The 21,494-nt window shown below is 37.7% G+C and overlaps 1 protein-coding gene across 2 annotated transcripts in view; it reads right to left on the reverse strand.

The window, feature by feature from the left end:
* Positions 1–21,494, reverse strand: part of NAV3 (neuron navigator 3) — a 258,103-nt gene that overhangs the window by 122,069 nt on the left and 114,540 nt on the right. Inside the window, exons 6-8 of one of the 2 annotated variants that reach the window (XM_065743241.1) lie at positions 17,228–17,296; positions 14,447–14,586; positions 7,193–8,222 (exon numbers count right to left, since the gene is read on the reverse strand). In XM_065743241.1, the coding sequence (XP_065599313.1) occupies positions 7,193–8,222; positions 14,447–14,586; positions 17,228–17,296 (1,239 nt within the window). Of the gene's footprint in view, positions 1–7,192; positions 8,226–14,446; positions 14,587–17,227; positions 17,297–21,494 lie in introns of both variants that reach the window. The other variant, XM_065743240.1, reaches the window with a different exon arrangement.

Below are 21,494 nucleotides of genomic sequence, written 5' to 3' on the forward strand. Positions count from 1 at the left end.
TGACTACATGGCATATATTTGTGTTAAAAGGACTGTATTCCCCTACAGGTAAAAGAGCACAGATAAGTAAATATTGATTTACAGTAGATAAGAAAACTTCAGAATAAGCACATCTATTCACCTAATATGAGAATGAATAAAAACTTTAACTCGTTCACAACCCAGGTCGAATCAGACCCTTTAGAGACATACCAAACACCAATTAAAGCACACTTCTGCTCTTTATGTTTTGTTTTTTTTTTCTTTTTTCTTCATTTTCAAAACCCTGATACAGCTTTAATTAGGAGATACTAGGAAAAAAAACAACAAAACACCATTAGAAGAGATACTTGCAAAGATTCATGTTCCAAATTTTAGAATCTGACTGGTGTGCTGAACTGCAGCACAAAATCCAATTTCTGAGATATAAAATAGAATTCAGTATTTCTAGTTTGAGACTAGATTCTGATAAGTAATATCATATGGCACTAATGATTCAAAAATGTTTGATTTAATTTCTAGAAAGAAGACCAAAGAAACACAAACCAAATGTAAATGAAATGTGCTTTTCTTAACTTTAGAGGCAGCCTGAAATAACAGATCTAAGAAGCATGAAACATTTTTTTTTAATCTTACTTCAGACTAGAAGTTCAAATATGATGTAAAACAAATTTGATTTGATAGAAAACACATTACAAAGAAATTGCTTTACTGGCTTTATTCAGTTCTGCTTACATAAGAAATATGGTTCTTTACCAGTGGAGCGTTGGGCCAAAAAGATTGCCGATGGACTGTGCTTGAATAACCCAAGGAGGAACCTGTGGACAGGGCCTTACCAACACCCCTTTCTCTAACAGGTCTCCACCTGTCTTGCTAATAGCCAGCACTTTCACAGCAGCCCTGCCTTTGGTGCACATTGGCCAAGGCCCTGTCTTTCTTCTGGAGCTGAGTTTAGACCATGTGGGTTGAGGATGGTCTAGTGGTGAAAGACTTCAAAGCAAAGCCACGCAGCTCCTGGGGAACAAGGAGGTCCAGGTTTGGACATGGCACTGGAAGCATCAAGTTTGCTTTGCTCAAAGTCAATCATAGGGTGTGATACACTGGATTACGCATGTAGATGCCTCTTTGCTTAGTTCAATCATCTTTTTTTATTTAAAAAATAATAAAATAAAATAAATAAAACAAAACAAAATAAAATAAAATAGGAAAGTGTGATATTTGCCTTCCCCTGTATTTCCAGCTGTTACTTCTTTCTTTGGATCATATTAATGCTATGAATGACTCAAATGATCTTTGCAGTACTGCAGCACAGATAATGCTCAAGGCAAGCAAACAGTTAAATAAAATATCTTTTCATTATCCTTAGACATGAATCTTAATGCATGGACCTCTATTTTCTACTTATTTGTAGCCCACTGCCTTTAAAAAATAATACTTGCATCTCTCTTGTCATCAAGGAAGCTGAAAAGAATTTCAGATTTTCAAAACACCCTGCTGACATTTCTTCCAATGCTGTGCATTTGCAGTTCAGGTTTATTTAAGCAACCGTCATGAAGTCAAGACAATGTGCTTCCTATTTTAATAATGGCGATCAGAATGTTTATCCCCAACTCACTGAAATATACATTACCTATTTGTAAGAGACATACTTAATGGGACAAAGTCTGTTCTCAATCACACCTGCACAAGTTTGTTCAGTTTGATTAAAATGATTGTGTACAAGAGTAATTAAGAACATAATTTGAAACACTACTTAATAAGTCGTCTTTAACACAGTTGGTAATTTCCCATTTCTAGCAAAATAGCCAACCTTTGATAAACACAGATAACATCAAAGATTTGTTTGGTTATTGCTTGACATTTCACATGATATCAGATGAACATGCTGCTTTTTTTTCCCCCAACAGCTCTCTGAGGTGCAGCTGTCCTGAATGTGTATTGCTGCCAGTGTAACAGACTGGCAAGACCACATCTGGAATATGAGTAGTCTGATCACCCATGTTCAAGACATGTGAGTTAAATTGGGAACAGCTGCAGAGAATGGCTACTTGGATGATCACGGGGAGGAAGAAACTCTTATGAGAGAAAATAAGGGAGATGATTTGGTTTAGCCTTGCTAAAGAAAAAGAATGGGATAGGATTATTCTCTGACATATTTAAAGAGAGAGAAATTAAAGAGAGAGGGAAAAAATTAAGCTAAAGGATAATGTTAACAAAATAAAAAATTGAGGCATTCTCATTGCATAGCTTGTAAATAATTTCTAACTGTAAGATGAAGGAACTGCTGAAGGAAACCTTCCACTGGAGTAGTGGGAATGTCTAGTTTAAGATGAAGCTTAGATGTTTTATGATAAGGGCTTACAGAACTGCCAGTGACAGAAGACCAAACAGAAATATCATTTTTGGCCCTGCACACTACATTTTGCTGATTATTCAGTCAAAGGAAGAAGTCTGCATGACAATGTAAAAGAGTAACTTCAGCTTGTAAACAGCGAGAAACTAAGTTATCAGTTTTAACTCAGTAATCAAGTATGTGTTTATAAGGATTTATTCACCTACTACCTTCCTTCATACCTTTGTAGTCATCAGCTCTACACTGGAATTTTTTCTTGCACAATTGTTTGAAAATCAAGCATGAGAAAATGGGAGGATTTTTCTAAACACATGGTGAGTGGCAATGTCTAGTGCTACCCATGACTGAGAAATATTGGTGGTGACTGTTGCTTTAATTTCACAGTGGTAGTGTAAATAATAGACATCAACAAAACACAGCAGTATAAATCTGAGTCAACGTTGCAGTATGCTTACCAGCAGAATCTATCATTAATAAACACAATTAACTGATAAAACGTCCCTTACTAAAAAAGTTAATTTTAACTGCACAATCAATGACTTCCAGTCACTAAAACTGGACACAAATACGGTTTCTACAAGCCCTGCAGGTGCCATGTTTTCAAAATCCTTGAAGAGTAGTTTAATTATTTCCTAAAGCTGGTATAAAAACATCCTGAAAAAGCAGCTGGAATTGAATTTCACTGTGCCCCCAGAGGTGCAACCATGTTATATCCTTCTTTCCATCTGTCACAGCTCTGCAGCTCCTATGTGCCCTTGAAGCTATGGCCTAGTAATACAATTGTTTCAATTATCATATAGGAAAGAAGATGGGAAGATTTAATATCTGGTAACATGTTTATTATATTTACTTTCCATGCTTCTGTACAGTGAACACTTTAGTCCCCTCCAAATTATAATTTAGATCAGAAAGATGTTCTAGAAGCCATCTCATTCAGTGCTCTGCTCAAAACAGATACACTTACATGAAGTTGCTCAGTGCTTCATTTGGTTAAGCCCATTCTAAAAGCAAAGTTCCCACAACCTCTCTAGGCAACCTGATAAAGTTTCACCACCCTCACAGTGAAAATATTTTTTGTAAGATTTAATCAGTGTTATCCCTGCTGTAACTTGCATGCTACCGCTCATTCTCATTTTGGAGAAGAGTCTGCCTCAATCTTTTCTATACTTGGTTGCTGAAATTGTCAGCTTCTTTCTCTTGCTATTGAAACAGCAACTCTGAACGGTCTCAATTCAGACAGCATTGAAGGTCCCTCCAGATGTGTCCATCATTAACAGACGAATTTACCTGAAAGCGTGAAATTTAATCAATTCGCAATAGGACGAAGCGTAGTCAGCTAATTCTCTTCAGCAGTTTCTAAACTTTCAGAATTTAAGCACTAAATACTTTCTGAGCACTGCATCCTCTGAGATTTGGGCACTTCAAATTCCTTCTTTAATCATAGGAAAGAGATCCTCCAGCAGTGACTACAGGAATCAATAAAATAAAACTAAGTGACAGTACATGTGTCAGGTTATAACTTGATGTTAGTATTTTTGGAAGTCCGCAGCAAATGTTAATTGCCATTCTATCACATACTTCTTGTGGGTTTGGGACGATTTATGTCAACTAAGCATTCATACTGTGGAATAAGCTAGTATTTGTGTTACTACTGGGAACGTTCTGTTTTCCACTTTATAGAAACAAATAATCTTACATAATTTGGCAAAATAAAGCAATAATTACATACAATGGATGTTTCTGCAAGAAAATGCTTGAAAGTACAGGTTCTATTACACTTCCCAGCAATATATTTGAAAACTAAGAACTCCTAGTACTGAGCAATTAAGCTGTTGTTATCCTGTTAAGATTTCAGGAGAAAGATTCAGACATTATTTTCATTTTTATGTCTTCCTTCCCTGTATTCAGCGTAACCTAGTAATCACTAAACTTCCATATTACTCTTCTCCAACTGAAATTTAAGCAACACTAGGAAGATAACTAAATTCTACAGCCAATTTTAATATGAGTCCAAGGGATTCTGGCAGATGGTATAATTTCCATCTTCCTCTAATTCTGCCTGCATGGAAGAACGTGTAATTTAAAGAAATGGCTGGTTTATTTAAAAAAAATTATACAGTCTTTTACACCCTCGTTTGACTTGTTTTTCCTGCTGCATATTTCTTATCAAGCTTTCTGGCAACCAAATTACATTTACTTCAGCCTGCTGTAAATCCATTGGACCCTGTAGGAAAGTTCAGAGAGGACTTTAAAGGGGCTGTAAATAACACATTCACAACAGCATTTGAAAATAAATAATTACTGTCTGATGAGGATGAAAGAATTTAAATAACACCCATTTAGATTATGTCAATTGCAGTTCCTACTGTTGCTAATCTTTGAAAAGAAGTAATAATCCCATAAGAATTTCCATGCCATGATGTTTATGAGGCATAAATACAATGTGGGATCAGATAGCGACCAAGCACGAAGAGTGCAAAGCTGGACAGTGCAATCTATCATTTCAGCACCTGCTAGTGAAACAGCCTTTTCTATCCGCTGCCCATAAATGGTGGAAAGGTTCTATTGAAGTCATAAGCACTGATAACTCTTACATTATTCAACACAATTCTTGTCTCTAAGAAACTCTTTGGAATAATTCCTTTTACTCACAAATCTACATTAACATCCTCTGAGCTAATAACTGATCATTTACAAATACACAGTACCCGCAGACATCAGCTATAAACCAGAAAACGCACTTGTCTATTTATCCTTGTGTTAACAGCCTATACTAACTACAGCAGTGTTTTCCAGTTGGAAGAATTCTGGGGGTTTCTGGATAAAATGCATTATATTTTTTATTAATTTATTTTGAAACTTTTTAAAAGGACTACATTAGACATTCACTAAACCTATACTTACTTTCTAGCTGCAAAAAAGCCTGTTAGTCTGAACAGTAACTACTGTTGCTTATTATCTCATCGATCTACAAAGCTGTTCCAACAGCTATCAGGTGTATCTGAAATTCCAGGTACAAACTGTTGACACCACTCAAAACACATTTACGTCTGAAAGCAAGAAATTTATAGTAGCCTAGCTTTGTGTACCCTTCTACTTGCTGTTTGTCCTCAAAAATAAATCTGCTGACTTTGGAAATATGACTATTTTATCCTTGGTTATATATATATTCCTCTGTGAAATCATTGCGTGCTATTACAAAGCCCTTCAGAGTTGTAAGGAGCGTAGTTACTGTGTATCTGTGGGTCAGATTTGGCTTTTGGTTACGGGGATACACGCTGAAAAAAACTCATTAATGTTGGTCTATTACTCTGGGCTTATGGCATTCTGAGATCAGACCTTGGCTCTGAGACATTCATTTTCATGTGAGATTTAACTTCAAATGCGGTCTACTTCACTGTTTGTTAGAAGCAAACAGATGATTATTAATACAAAATTTTGCTGGAAGATGCATTGCTTATATCACCCATTAAAATTCCAAATACATTTTTCACCATGATGAAGCTTAAAAGAGTGATTAGGTCTCTCCATCATGCAATGAAATGGCATCAATTCGTGGCAACATTGCCATTAAATAACAAAAGCATCCTTTTCACTCTCCTTATCTATACAGTCTAACACATATGTAGGCCATCTTAAGTTCCACCCTGCAAGTGGCTGTCTCACTAAAAATATTCCAGCTAGATATACTGATACATGAATATTTAGTACACTCAGTAATATATTTAATTGAAACTCAGGAGGCTACCCACCGCATACTAGAATAAATGTATCTTATATAATATCCTTTGCCCTTCCCATATGATTTTCAGAATTGCTTTTGTTTAGAAAAACTTAAACAGTTTATCACTCATCCAGATTGGTTTTGAAGCTATGTTTAGTTGTATGTAATGACGTATATATTCCCTCAGAGCCTACTTCAGCATCTCTTTATTCTTTAGCCAAGATTATCTACAGCACTACTCACTAGAAAAGCTGCCAGTATATTTTGTTTAATAACATATTTGTCATTTTATCAGATGTTAAATTTACCCACAACTGTAGCTAAAGCTCTCCAATAGCTGACATCTGAAATCATTACTCAAAGCTGCTTGCCAGTCTTTCTACACTTACTCTGTCTTCTGGGTTGTAAAACAATGAAATCTTCCAGTTTCCTTCAGTTGCTCTACTACATAACAAAATAAATTCAGACACAGATCAAAACATTTAACTGGTTATTCCCCTACTCCAGAGCCTTGGCCAGCAAAAGATCATGCACCACTACTAAAGATTAACTTCCTCTAAGGAGTTAATCTACAATAGGTTCATGATTAAAAACTAACAGCCAGTAACCTTTTCTCTCTGCCCAAAATATTGAAATGCTTTTGAACGTTTGCAAAAGCTTGTACATGATTTTTCTTCTAATATCCTACAAGTGCTGTCACACACCCTGAAAACGTCAGCAGTTTATTTTAGAATTCTTTAGAAAATTGTGTATTCTAAGCAAACATTATCAGATAACAGCAAATAAATGTTGAGGTTCTTAAACTGCACACAGGAATATTCTCACTAGAAACCTGATTCGGTCATGACCTTTCAAAAACAGAGCAGGAAACTTATAAAGCGACTTGGATTTCCAATCAAAATATCCTAAATTTTAAATGGCAAATATTTGTAATGGAGTGCTTTCATATAAAGTAGAGAATCTGTGTTTCTGGAAGAAATTATTTGTGAAGCAGTATTACTTAAAACATAATATCAGAAAAACAGCACATGGAACCTGGGAGATAAGAAACATGACAGTGTAATCACTCATCACATTCTCCATTTTAGCTCTTTTCTGAATGGCAATACAAAAACAATTCTCCTGAGTGATCTTACCTATAAATGAAAGGAGCTACCGTGGCAGTGTTGGGGTGGCTGTATTGCTGTTGCTGAGGAAGCTGGACAACACCATTCCCTGTGTTTTGGCCACTGCTTGTTGCTGTGCCTGACAGAGCTGTGGAGGGCCCCAGGGTGAGAGCAGTGCTTGGTTCTTTCCCTTCAGAAAAAGCAAGCCCACAGGAAGGAGCTTTCTCGCTAAGCTGGGACTTCGGTGTTGCTTGGGACTGGTTTCCTTTTGTAGTCCTCAGTTTCTCAACCTCCTTACTTCCCGCACATGCAGATGAAGCACTGTGCTTTGCAGTTGGCACCTTTGATCCAGGTTTTGGGATCCCACTAGAAGATGGTATTAAACTTTCTTTCTTGGCTGTTGCTGTCTTACTTCCCTTCGGGATTAAGCTTGCAATTTTTGAGCTCTTCTTTGTAGATGTTTCAGTGACCTGGTCCTTCTCTTCCTTGACAATTTTCTCAGTGCAAACTTTATTTTTGTCCCTGTTCTTTTCCTCTTTGTCCTTTGGCTGTAGCAATGACTTTTTATTGCTGAGATTTTTGCTTCCAGCTTTTGGAGGAGTTAACTTCGGTGATACTTTAGGACTGCTACTTGTAGAACCGCCACTGTTCACCCCACCACTTAGCACATCCATCTCACCACACTCTGAAAAGGTGTCATCCTCTCTCCCACTGTCACTGGGCCCTGAGCTCAGCGACAAAGGGGGTCTCAGAGCAGTCCTAGCATTAACCAGCTTGAATTTTTCCAGCATAGATTTTTGTCCAGAGGAAGGGGGCTTCACACCTTCAGAAGGAGGTGGCTTGAGTCGGTCTGAAGATGGAGTAGGGGAGGTCGCGGGACTGGGCTGCTTCACAGACAGCATGGTCGAGGTTGCACTGTGTTTGACATTCATGGATTTGCTGCGCCAAGGCTTGCTGGCACTTGGAGAGGGTATGGCAGAGACCTGCTGCTGCCCAGTGCTGGTGGGATGCTGCACATTTCCATTCATGCCTGCAGATGGGTGAGGGCCTTTTGGTGAATCTGCTTAAAAAGCAGAAAGAATGACAATGGTATGATTATTCTCTCATCTCCTGCTGGAAGGTAACAGCATATCCCCCAGCATAGAAAACACAATCACATATAAGCTTTCACTTGTAACCACCTCATTATACAAATTAAACCTTTTGATGTAAAGATTTTATCTTCAATAAGTCATAGAAAAATAAAAATCTAGTCAGTTGCTAACAATAAAAATATCTGAAAGACTGAAAGAAAAAAGAATGCTACAACATTGGACGAAAACAAAAAAACAGAGAAAGATTATGCTTTTGGTGTTTAGTTTTTATATATGTCTGTACCATAAAGATGTGGTTTTTGCTAGAAGGAGTAAGACTCAGTAATACTAAAACAGGAGAGAAAAACATCAACAGTTATACCAATGTCAGTCCATAAAACCTACAAGCAGCATGTTATCTACAATGATACAGAAGTGGTTGGTGTTTGGAGCCAGAAGCTTGGGTAGGACCAGAAGTCTTGCTTACGTGTCTCAGACACCTTCATTACAATTACACTATCCATAAATTTCAGCAAAACTTCAGGATGAAAGAGAATAAAACTCTCCCTGCAATAATCAAACTACATTAAGTACAACCATGATTTTCAAAAATTTCATCTTGCCTGTCATGGTTTTACGATTTCTGTACATGTTTTATGATTTAAGTACAACAGACTGTTACACAGAAGAGTTGAGCTCTTCTGTAAGAAGCTCCTATTTCCAAGACCATCACTCTGGAGCGTCAGAAAAATAAAGCAGTAGTGGTAATCAGATAGGTGGCACAGAGCTACTTCAGCAGAAAACACATTTTCCTTTAGTTTTGTTTTGCTATTCAGTCTTGGGCCTCTCACTGATTTAAGCATAAGCCTGCCTATAGTATAACAGAACTCCATGTAATGGAAATATAATTCATACAATATAGTAGAAAACCTATGCTTTACTTATTTACTTAAGTTTTACTTACACAAGAGGACGAAGTTATACCCTGTGGCTTCCCTGTCTAAATAATACAGCAGATGAGGACAGAAAGGACATATCTGCCTTCAGCACAGAGTTTGAAGTTGTGTACAATTTCCATTTTTTCAGTCTCAGCCCTTAGGCCATAGTATGGATTAGATTACTCACCTAGAAATCTTAAGGTCAATAATACAGTAAGGGGAGGATTTTTAGCATCCTGAGAGAAACAGCATTTTTTCTTTAATAGAATGCATACATAAAATCTATTTATCTAAACAGAATGTCAAAAAGTTAAAGTTAATAAGTAAATAAATAAATAAATAACAAAATTAAGACAATAGAAATGTTACAGCCCTTACTTGATTAACACTGTTACCAACTGCATTCCAGACATCCAATCACTTCCACCTTCCACAGATGTCTTAAATGCCATCTACCTTGAGTACTTTATGTGCCTTCATCCCAATATGCAAACTCCACAGTGCTAAATGAATTTCACAGAAGGTTTTGAGAACCTTTTGAATGCTGGGTCCAGTTGGTTGACAATAAAACATTAACTGAGTGGCTACAGAGCATTTTTTGGGAGATGTGAGGTGATGGCTCATTTCTCCAGCTCCAGGAACTACCATGCATACAGAGCTGCTTCGTTGCGCTGCTGCAAACTGTTCCCCACTCCATAACCACAGCAGGAACTGTGGCTGGGCCCCTGCTATTTTCTGGTGAGCCTCAGATCCTGGAACAGTGCCTGAGGTGAACAACAGCTGTTAAATATTAACGCAGCCCTCAGGCTTCTTTAATTTATATTAGGAATCAGCCCTATGGCTGATAGCCTAGGACTGGGTGTGCACGAGGACCTTCTTGCACACATGCACTGCCTTCCACTAAACATGCCCTCATTACACAGGAGGACTGGGGTCTTGAGCTATCCCAGTGGTACTACAATTGAAAACTCACCTGAAGTATTTGCAAAATCAATGAATACATGTAACAGACTGTGCACAACAGGATGTCACTGCATTTTCTTGAATTAATTCTGTTACACTTGTATGGCTCTAGGCTATTAGCTTTACTGAAAAAGAATGCATCCTGATTATAAAGGATAATACAATCTTTGCCATATTTTCTGCTATGTAATATTTAACTAATGGGGAAAAATATAAAAAAAAATTAAAAATAAAAAGAGAGGTATTCACCATTTCACCACCAGCCTGTTCTGCCACATACATAACACTCATAGGTTCTGGATCCACTGATTTTTATTCGACCCCTATGTCACTCACCATAAGCAGCATCAAAAGGTATAAACAGAGAACTTGTTTTTAATATTAAATCTGAAGTTTCTAATGCATGCTATCACGAAATAGGGAGAATTTGCATGTATGATTAAAGATGTGGAAAAGATTTATCCCCTCCTAGACCAAACATATAACTTGAAGCTGTACATCCATCATTGCTTTCTGAGCAATTGGATTAAGCTCTAGCTGCTTATTATATGAAATCTGTCCCCACCTTGTGGTGTTTTTGATAATACAAAGTATGAAAAAGATTTTGTATTTCTATAAACTAAATTTTGCAAGGAGATGGGCTTCTGTAGAGGGTCCCATTCCTTTATTATTGAAAGATATAATCAATTTCCGGTGAAAACAATACTGCATTCTGCCTGAGAGTTCTGTGCTGCAGGGCTCAGCCCAATCTCCTTTGGGAAAGCAGAACTGCGACCCCTTAGGTGTGCACTGCAGAAAGTGAAATTGGTTCCAGAACCCAATATATGATCATCTTCCTCTGCTTTCTCATCACCTTTGTTGTATTTGGCGCTGGTGGAGAAGATAAGAGCTCTGGGACATCAGCTCCCAGCTGCAGCATTGCCAGGCAGTGATTTTCCAGATATACTGGAGCAGGTACAGAGTTTCCACCAGGCTTAATGTGCCAGGTGCCCAGATCAGAGCACCCAAAATTAGTCATTCACACCAGAAAGGTTTACAGAAAGTAGAAGAGCTGCAAGGGATAGCTGTAAGGATGCCTGACAGAATGGGAGCTCTGTGTGGTGAGTTTAGCCAGTTCAGTTATCACGTTCCAACCAGAGAAAGCAGCCATCCCTTATCAGAACAGGAGGAGAATGCTGCCAGGGATCACTGGCAGCATATATGCACCAGAGCACACATTAACAAACTGGCAGTGTGTGCACACACTTGCCACAGAATAATGATCTGCAGCCATCAGAAAATGGGGATCTAGAGCAGCATTTCCCAGAGTCTTTATGAACAGAATAACCAAAAAGCATTTAAATGGACTTAGGACTATATTCAAACAACATTTTATGTTGTCAAGGTAGGCAATTATCTTGGTGACATAAAGGTCATTATTAGTATTCAGAGACAGTGTTTCTAAGCTCTGAAGTGTAAATATTTGTGGGGTTTTTTATATATATTAAATTTGCCTTGAATTATTTTGTTGTTAGTCTCAAAATGCCACGGATATCTGCCTTATTACCTATGTGGACCATGAGATTATTCAAAGAGTTTCAAATTCACATTTTTATTTTCCTTCGTATTTTACTAAATCCAAAAGAAATAGATGTGGTGTCACCTGGAAAGCATCTCTGGAACCCATCCAAAAGCTGTAAACTCCAGGGCAAAAAAAAAAAGACTCAACTAACTAAAGTTCCACCAATCAGTTTCAGCTCATGACATCTTTATCACTTAGGTACATCCTTTTTTTCCTGATTTAATCATTGTAACACAATGTTACCTATAACATGGCAATGCATTAGGTAAAAACTGGACTGTACTGAATGAGCAGCAAAACTGTTTCCACTTAAGGGAACTTTGGCTTTCATATGGTATAAACTACTTACTAAGTAATATTCAGAACAGATAACACTAAATAATCTACTAAATAATGATAAATTACATAACAGACACCTATCACATCTTATTTTGGACCACTTTAACACTGCTTTATGTCTATGCCCGTATATCCATTCCTTACTGTGACTGAGCTGAAAACTGTAATACGAGAAGAAATTTCATGTATCACTTATAACTGGATCAAAAAACCCTTACACTGTATATCTTCTCTAAGATCTCTTTCTAGTACATACAGGGATATAAAAGCGATATGACCCCAAAGAGGTTTGTAGGACCCCAGCTTTATTGCCTATTTACATAGTGCAAGTCATCCCCTTTTCTGCTTCAGTTTATGCAGCACTCATGCAGAATCACCAGCTATTTGCTACACAATCAAAGTCTCAGAAATTAGTGTATATGGACTCTATGTCCATTATAAGCTGTTAAAGTTGTCTTGCTGCAACTAATTAAATTAGAAGGAAAAATGTTATAATACTGGGCTTACTCTGTGCACTGGAATGTAAGGATATGATTTTTTTTTCAAGGTATAGCACCACCTTTTTTTTAAGAGACATTTATTATTATTACTACCTGAAAGTTTCATTGCAATATTTTTTAAAAATAACTCTTACAGTCATTTTTATTTTTAAAATAGCATGCAACAACTACTTTTCTAGTTAGACAAAGAAGTAGTTTGGTGAACTGAAATATGGATTCTCATGTGATCTTTTAAGGTATTATTAAAAAAAAGCAACAACAAATAGTTATTCTTGCATTTGCAGCAGTTGTTTTCTCTAACATTTTCTTTATACATGCATTGTAAAACATGTGTTCAGCTTATATTTGCATGTAAAGTCAATGTTTTTCCACCCACTTTGCTGCTTTCAAAGGAAGAAAAAAAAGCAGACAAACATCTAAAATGCAATACTTAATACAGTTACGCAACATTCTATTTTCTATATCCTGTAAAAAGAACTGAATGATTGTATACAAGCAAAATCACCCTTATCTTCTTGCAAGTGATGACTTCACTAAAAATCTCATCGAGGTTTTCACTCCCTGCTGTGAAGAAATGAGTAAGCAAAGAAATCCATCATGCAAATAGTCACGTAAATGTGCAATGCAATGTAAACCTTAGCAGTTCAAAGACAGCTTTCAACTAATCAACTAAGAATATTAGTAGCTACAAGCATGCCACACTTTGAATCATTTCACTCTTTCACATATTTCAATAGAAAACTTACATCAACGTTACAAATTCTAAAACCTTATCTGCTGTACGTACCTTCACTCAAGTGGCTACATCTCCTACTTCACAACTTCACTATTGTATTTGTGAACTACACAGTGAGCTCAGTTTATTCTCTGATCCCTTTTTAGTTTTAGTCTGTGTGTCTTGCCATAAACAACTCCTTAATAAAATAAATTGCGCTACAGAACTATCTAAAACATTCAACTCTGATAGTAAAAATAAAGTAACTATTGAAAGGATGGTTTTATATCTTCAGATACAGCTAGGGGCAAACTGTGTTCATCAGAATTTTATATAAAAAAAATCTGGATAGCTGCCTGTTGCTTGGATGAAGAACATTCACTGCATACTTGTTCCTCCCACAGACCCCAAGGATGCAAATGGGTACTATGTACATCGTATCATTTTCAACTGTATTCTAACCCAGAGATATGAATAAAATGTTGTTCATTACACATAGGGAGAAAGAGGGGAATGACAGGATTAGTTACACAACACAGAAGGCTGAATTTTTACATTATTATTTCTGAGATAAAGCATGAAGAGGCACGTTTTCCAGGAAGACAGCATCAGAGGACTGATGAAATGGAAGGACTAAGGGAAGTTTGTTTTCAAAGTAGACAATCATGGTTAAAGAAGGCAACAAAACGTGACCACTGAATTCAAACCCTGCAAAATTTCATTGCATTTGAACTGATTTCCAATTCTCTGTTCAGACTGATATATACACTAGGTAAGGTTCTGAAGCAATAGACATATGTATTATTCTCATTTAAATGTAAACTGATCTCATTTAGAGGCTCAGATGCAAAGTTCTCATGAAAAACATGGCAGCCTTCCTATGGGTATGAGCGGACTTGAACATCGACCAAGATTATAGGCAAGCAATATGGATTTATTTTTCCTTCAGAAGTATCACTCAAGGACTTTTCCATCAAAGAGAGTTGAAATACCACAGTAACATCTTGAAACATTTCCACTCTTAAATTTAACCCCAACTCAATCCTAAGTCCTAATTCAGAGGGCTGTCTCCATAGCACTTCCTTGACAAGTCTAAGTATTACATTCATTTCTTTGACCCTTGTGCATAGGTGCTATGTTTTTTCCCATTGTGTATTACTTGTGTAGAGTAAATTGACTAACTTTAATCACTTACCTTTTTCATTTCCGTTTGCATATTGTGGAGGCTTATTTTTGTCAATGCTGTTAAAGCTCTGGCTTCTCCGATTTAAATTAGAAGCTCCCTGAACTTTGGTACTGCTGCCTGCAGCTGGCACTCTTGAGGGTCCTGGAAGCCTAGAAGTATAATCAGAAACTGGTTCGTTGTGTGCAATACAACATACAGAAGAGGAGGTATGCAAATATCAGACCCAAACTCAAAACCAATGACCAAAAACAATGATTTTTATATAAGCAACGATGAACAAGAGGATTCAAATTGTGTAAACTCAACAAATGAAAATAAAAGCTTATCTTTATGCACACAGAAGAGAAAAAAAAAAGATGCTTTCTAGATTCACGAGACATGTAAGAAAATGCTTTGCATTTGCCATTAACATTGCTAAAACAGATTCACCTTAACAGACCAATAAAGTGTAGCATCAACTGGTGTTTAAATAAATTACTTTTGGAAAGGAAATTTTAAAGAAATTGACTAAAACACAAAGATACCTAAGTGAGACATATTTCCTTTCTCTAACTGTACTCAATGCTCCACAGCTGCTTTTAGCATAAAAGCTGGTATTATAGTTTTCATATTTGGTTGTTTTCCAGAAGGCTATTGTCTTTATCAATTCTACCTCTTTAGGCTTGAGAGATAACTTCAAATAAAAGTATTGAAAATAAAGTTTTACTACATCCTACAGAAGAACATATGTCTTTTTGATGCAAGTATATGATGTAGGTTATACAGTTTGTTTGTTAGTATTTGCTGCCACCATCTGAACCTTACAGGGTGGCTATGCAAAGGAAAAAACGTTAAGACTGATATCCCCAGCAAGTGTAAGCCTGCCTGTCTGAATCTGCTCTTTGATGAAAGATTCTTTAACACATCCTTGTGTCAAACTTTCTGCAGCATCTTTGTGGGTCACTCCACTTCTTTCTGCTTTGGTTCTCTGACAGACAAAATGAAATGCTTAAATCAGAAAGACCTTTTTCCAGAGGTGAAGAATATCTATCGTCTGTTTTTCATTTAGTGCAATGAAATGATGATTTTAATAATGTCAATGCAAATTATGTCAGAGGCATTGAATTTAATTACACTATATGAGGAAACAACAGCATGATAAGGGAGAAAAAAATGATATTACAATGAATTACAAAATGCGAGATTTCTTCTAAACGTTTTCTGTTGACTATGCTACTATAACAGAAAGATTCAAATTTTGCTTTCACGAGCAGACACGTGTAAACAGCTCCATGTTGTCTTCCTTTACCAATTTAAGCCTCAGAGAGCTAATCCATCCGTTATTTTTATGGCTCCTCCTGGCCGCCAGCCTGCCCTGCTTGTCTGTGCCAAGCCCGCAGCAGACTGTCTCTGCTCCGCAGCTGTACACGTGCTAACCTTTACTGTGACCCATGAATTGTAGTGATCTTCTGCTCCCTAAAGAATGTACTAAAACAAACTTAAAAATCCATTTGCTCCTTCTCATTACCCTAATTTGACAGGCAGTGAGAGCCCTGAGATCGTTTGTCAAAGATAATGAAAAAAGCAATGAAAAGGCATGTGCAACACTGGAAACTCATCTGTTCTGTTAAAATATGAAATACTTATGCGTATATTCTGCATGCCAGAATTCAAGAACTTGCCACAGTAAGCACATTATGCATGAGGTCATTTGCTCTACACACTTTCCAGTTTACCTCATTTGCTGTCTCTTTTAATTGAACTCAGGTTTTAAACTGCTCTTGCAGAATCATGTTAAGCAGCTAAGGAAATGCAAAGAGGAGAATAACAAATAAGGGACAAGTCACATACCTCTGAACAGGGTTCGGAAACACTGCCACAGATTTAAAGTATTAGACATTAAACTGTTAACCCCGACATGTTGAATGCGGACAAGACAGGAGCAGTAAGGAAAACGGAAGACCTGTAAATGCAGGTGCAAAGCAACTGGACCGTGGTATAGCTCACATCAAGCTATTGCCAGCAACTCAAATTGTGTTAGTGCACTATGCTGCAAAAGGAAATATTTATTGTAGATTATGCAACTTATAGTTCATTGTTCTCACCAATGAACTGTCCAGCAAAAGTTTGATTAATGAACACATAAATTACGTGCCACAAAAAAAGAGTAAGCTTTAGATCTCAGCTTCCTTCTTCTGCAACCCAGCTTGTAGATTTTAGTGCTCGTGGTGCTCATAGTGCTAAAAGTATAGATGAGATTGGAATCAGGGCAGCTTCTGCATGCAGCTCTGTGAAATTTACAGCCAAAACAAAGCATCTTGCTAGCAGAGACTGTGTGGGGCCTATGCTTGAAGGAGCAGAACTCTTGAAAGCACTTTTTACTGCTCTGTTTTGCTTCTGCATGAACTCGGCTCTATGAACTTCTCAGGTAGGTTTATGATACATGAGGAATGTCTATTGGAACTGGGATGGACTCCCGAGCGTTTTTTGCTTATGACTAAAGCAAGAGTTTGAGCCAGAGAATAGAGAGCACTAAAATCATCAACTAACCCTCCATCTGGTATTTTACATGCAGGATACAAAGATGCAGGATACATATAAACCAGAAATATTACTAATAAACAGTACAGATTAGTTCCTTCCAGTCCATACAAGGCTTTCCTGTTGCAAAGCTCATTGATGCAAAGTTTGCACGCATAACATCAATACACATTGATTAATGTCCACTCATGTCCGAAGGATTAAATACCAATGGACATTGACTCGCTTGAGTATCACTTACAAGCAATAAATTAGAGATATTTAACTGACCTAGAAGCCTTTTTTTGACTGGTTGCAATTCCACTGTGATTAGACTGAGTTGCATATCTGGCTGTGAGACTGTATGAGAAGAAACAGAGAAATTGAATTAAAGGATTTCTTTGAACATGTATAGAAAGAACACACTTACCAGCAAACTATGAGTTAATGAATGTAAACTGAACATGGAGAGAAAATATAAATCAACTGGCAAAAATATGAAGTAATGCAACATGCAGATTTTTTATGAAAGATGCAATGCACAGATCATGAAATAATGGGTACTGTTATAACTCGTCTTATTTTCTAGAAATTATTTTAGGAATCAGCAATTCAGGCCCAGTGACTGAACACTAGCTCTGTTGTGCAAAGAGCATTTCAACACTTTGTGCCTGTGTTTTTGCAACCAAAAAAAAAGTAAAAAGGATGAACATATTTCTATCAGCCCCTCCCAGCAAACTGACTGGGTTTGCAGTTTGGCAGGTGGGAAGAGATTTGCTGTATCAGACCCAATGTGGATTCATAAGATTTCCTACTAAAAAAAGGCAACCCTCCTGGCAGTACAGTTATACAGAAAGAGAATCCCATCATAATTTTCTTCAGTGTTATGGCAGCAGATTTCATGTACACGATGCATTACCCAGGCATTGAACCAGAGGCTACATTAGGAAAGCCAACACATTTACTTAGATTCACTTTTAACTTTCATAGGAAAACGCACTTTAGTCTATTAAGATCCAAGTAGTATATCTGAAACAGAAAATATGCTGTGCCATAGGGCAAAAAACTGTATGTTCCTTTTAACTCCCTGTAATGTATCTTTACTAAACAGCAGAGTGATGCCGCTACTGTTTCAGCCATTTGCACAGGGGACACATCAAAGATATGGCCAAGGTAGGGCCTCCTGCCAAGGAATTTCAGATACAACAAACAGATGCAAGTGCATCATTTGGGATCCACACAGCCTAAGGGCAGAGTCAAATGCCATCACAAAATCAAATTCCCTGCATTCTTCAGAAAGTGATAGAGAACTGAGTAAGCAGAAGCTTCAACAATCACAGTCCCTTACAGTTCTGCATCTTCCTGTGACTTCTGAGTAGTGGTAGAAACCACAGTGTTTAGTTCCACCTTGATAGACTGGCAGCTCTTAGAAGAAATGTCTAGCTATGCTGATTTTACCAGAAAAACATTAAGAAATTTCTGCTGGCACACTGAAGTGGATAGGCTCAGTATAGAACACAGGGGAAAAGTTCTCCCAGGAGAAAAGTATTCCCATACAAGTACGGCTGTTCTGAAAAAGCACAGCAAAGGCACAAATCAAGGGACAAAGTGACATCTGAATGTGCTCCTAATTACTTTACTGTTACTTTATGAACTTACACCACAGTAGAGGGTTGCCTGTGTGCCTGCATATTACAAAATGCACGTGCACACAACAAAAAAATAAAAGGGAGACTACTTCAGTGTTAAGAAGGTAAAACCAAATCACTCAATATATAAAAGCAGCATTCAATTCCCTGACGTGCATCTTCACATTAATGCTGATTAAGTGCTCTTTCATATGATGATAACTTCTGTGGGAATTGTAAAGGATTATAATATCATAATAACAATATATACTTTTTCTGTCATATAGCATTAGTATATCACTTTGTATTTCATCTGCAGCCATTTTTTCTTAATGTTCAAACATATGATACAAATGTGACACATGATGCTTTATTGAAGTAGTTAAATTTGTGCTTGAATGATTAGCCCATCTTTTGGCAAGTTCTTCCACTCAGGATTTTTTTCTACGTGCCAAAAATTAAAATGAAGGAATATAGCAATGGTTAGCCATTTATCTGCATTGACTAAATTCAGATGTGGGAAAAATGAAATGTCAAATTAAACTTTAGCGCATTTATGTTGTCGAAGGCATAATGATACACAGTACAATCAACACGGACAGTGAACTGGAAAAGCAGAGTGAATAGGATGGATTTTAACCACTAGCTGAAGATTCTCCCTTGTCATGGGGCCCAGTAGCTTTTCTAACTCAAACAATGTTACTTCAGTGGAGCTGGAATCACTCAAATCACTCCGTCTCGTGATGTTGCTGAGCTGTTGAAAAGCCAGTCCACAGAGTGACAGCATGTTTTGTTTTTTTAATAAGTTAATGAAGCATCTATCTGAAAGTAACTACTGGAAAAATCTCTTTCCTCCCATGCCTGTTTCCAGGGACTCTATCCACTAGTGAAATCACAAATCTTCCTGTAGACTATATTCAATTTTTCGAGACAGTACTGACAGGTATGGACTGATTTGTCAATGCAGCATCACAGAATCACAGAACTGTAGTGGTTGGAAAGGGACCTGCAGATATCACCAACTCCAACCCCCCTGCAAAGCAGGTTGCAGGGAGACTTCTCAACCCCCCTGGGCAGCCAGTTCCAGAGCTCCATCACCCCTCACTGTGAAGAAGTCCCTTTGCACATTGGTGTCAACCAACTGCTGAAAAGAGGTTGGCCACATCCCCTTAACTTCCACACTTAAGATATATCAGCATCACAACTGGTTAAATTTACTTTTCAAAGCAATATGTCAAATGAAAAAGAGAATTTTAACAGCTAATAAAACAAGTGTATCAAGCTTCTAATGACTTCAGTTCTACCTTCTCAATTAGCACTTGATGTACTGAACCCATTGAAGCTTTGCACAGATGTTTCCCAACTGCTGTCCCCTCTGTTACAAATGTGAACTGCAACATTTCTGAGGTCACCCTAGAGCTCTTCTGGGTGTATAAAATATTCACCTCCTGCCCTTCATCCTACCTGATAATTATCAGTGGGTAACATCTGTCAGTCTAGAAAATAAACCTGTTTTACTCAATTGTATTTTTTTTTATGCTTATAGGTAACTCAAGGGCATAATAAATATATTTCTGCATAAAAGCAGCACAGATGCATGTTAACAATCCAAACAACAGGAATTTAACATCACAGCAGTTAGGACAAGGAACAGTTTATTTATCAAAGGGCTAGAAAGTGAGATGCTCCTAGTTTTCAGCTGGTCAACACCCCAAACCCTCTCCACTGCAATAATACTCTCATCAGCATCCTTCCCTGACACAGCCCCAGCTTCTGCTGCTTGGAGCAGCCACAGCAGCTGCCTGCAAACCTCAGACACGAGACCAGTCCCATCTGCAGAGCATGCAAAAAACCCCAGAGGGGCAGCCCAGAGCTGGGGCTTAGCATTGCCATCCTGGGGCTGGCACAGCCTGGATCTGTGCCAGGAGCAAGCCAGCTGGCCTCTGTCTTCATGCTTAGCAATACTCTTCTACTTAGTGCATAGGGAATGAGCAAGCAGATTCTCCTGGTTAAACAAATCCTGCTCAAAAGAGGCAAGATGGTATAAACACATCTGAACCCAAAATCTTAGACAGAAGACTCTTCCAAGTGAAAACAAGCCCTCGTGTTTTGCATGTTTTCTCTCACACTCCAGCAAAACACTAATCACCACAACAGAAATGAAATGACAAAGCTGGTCGTTGGTGACAACCTGTGAGAAAATGAAGTAAACATGCTGAGACAGCTCAGAAAGGCAATTTATCGCAGAGTTATCTGGGGAAGTACTGAGAGAAAAGCAATGCAGATGGTAGAGACTGTATTGGCCCTGAAGTGCTAATGGAAAACCCCACAGCTATACCACAACCCATATCTGTGCAGCACAGTCAGACTCTTTGGGGAGAAATGCACCAAGGGTGATACACCCAGCCAGGGAGCTGAATGAGGGCATGCAGCCACAAACAGAGTAAAAGGGTTTAAGAAATGGCCCTGAAAGATGCAGGCAATCTAGGAAGTCTGCATCACCTACAACACTAAAAGTTCTTAAAGGTTATCCTTCTGAAATTGAAATGTTAAACTAAAATGGGCACAGAGGAAAAAAGAAGATGAACTGGGAAGACAAGCAACTGCTAGATACTGGACTAAACTGCCAGAAAATGTTTCCGCAGTACAAATAGCATTACACAGAAGGAAAGAAGCAGCCCTTTGAAAGGGCATGTAACATGTAAAGTTGAAAGATGAAACTTGTAAAAACCTAGATACAGAGTATGAATCAAGCTGATTAAAATAGAATACTTTAACTGCTTTGTAAAAAAAAGTTAACCCAGCAGTGTCAGCCTGCATATCACCTACTTTTCATTAATTGAAAGATCAGAAGGATCGCATTATATCACTCTGCCACAACTGTGTAGCCATTTTCCTATAATGTTGAGCTGTATGATGGTTCTAAAATG

The sequence above is a fragment of the Cyrtonyx montezumae genome, unplaced genomic scaffold (assembly GCF_038088225.1).
Source record: "Cyrtonyx montezumae isolate F1298 unplaced genomic scaffold, pur_monq_1.0 scaffold_3, whole genome shotgun sequence".
NCBI lineage: Eukaryota > Metazoa > Chordata > Aves > Galliformes > Odontophoridae > Cyrtonyx > Cyrtonyx montezumae.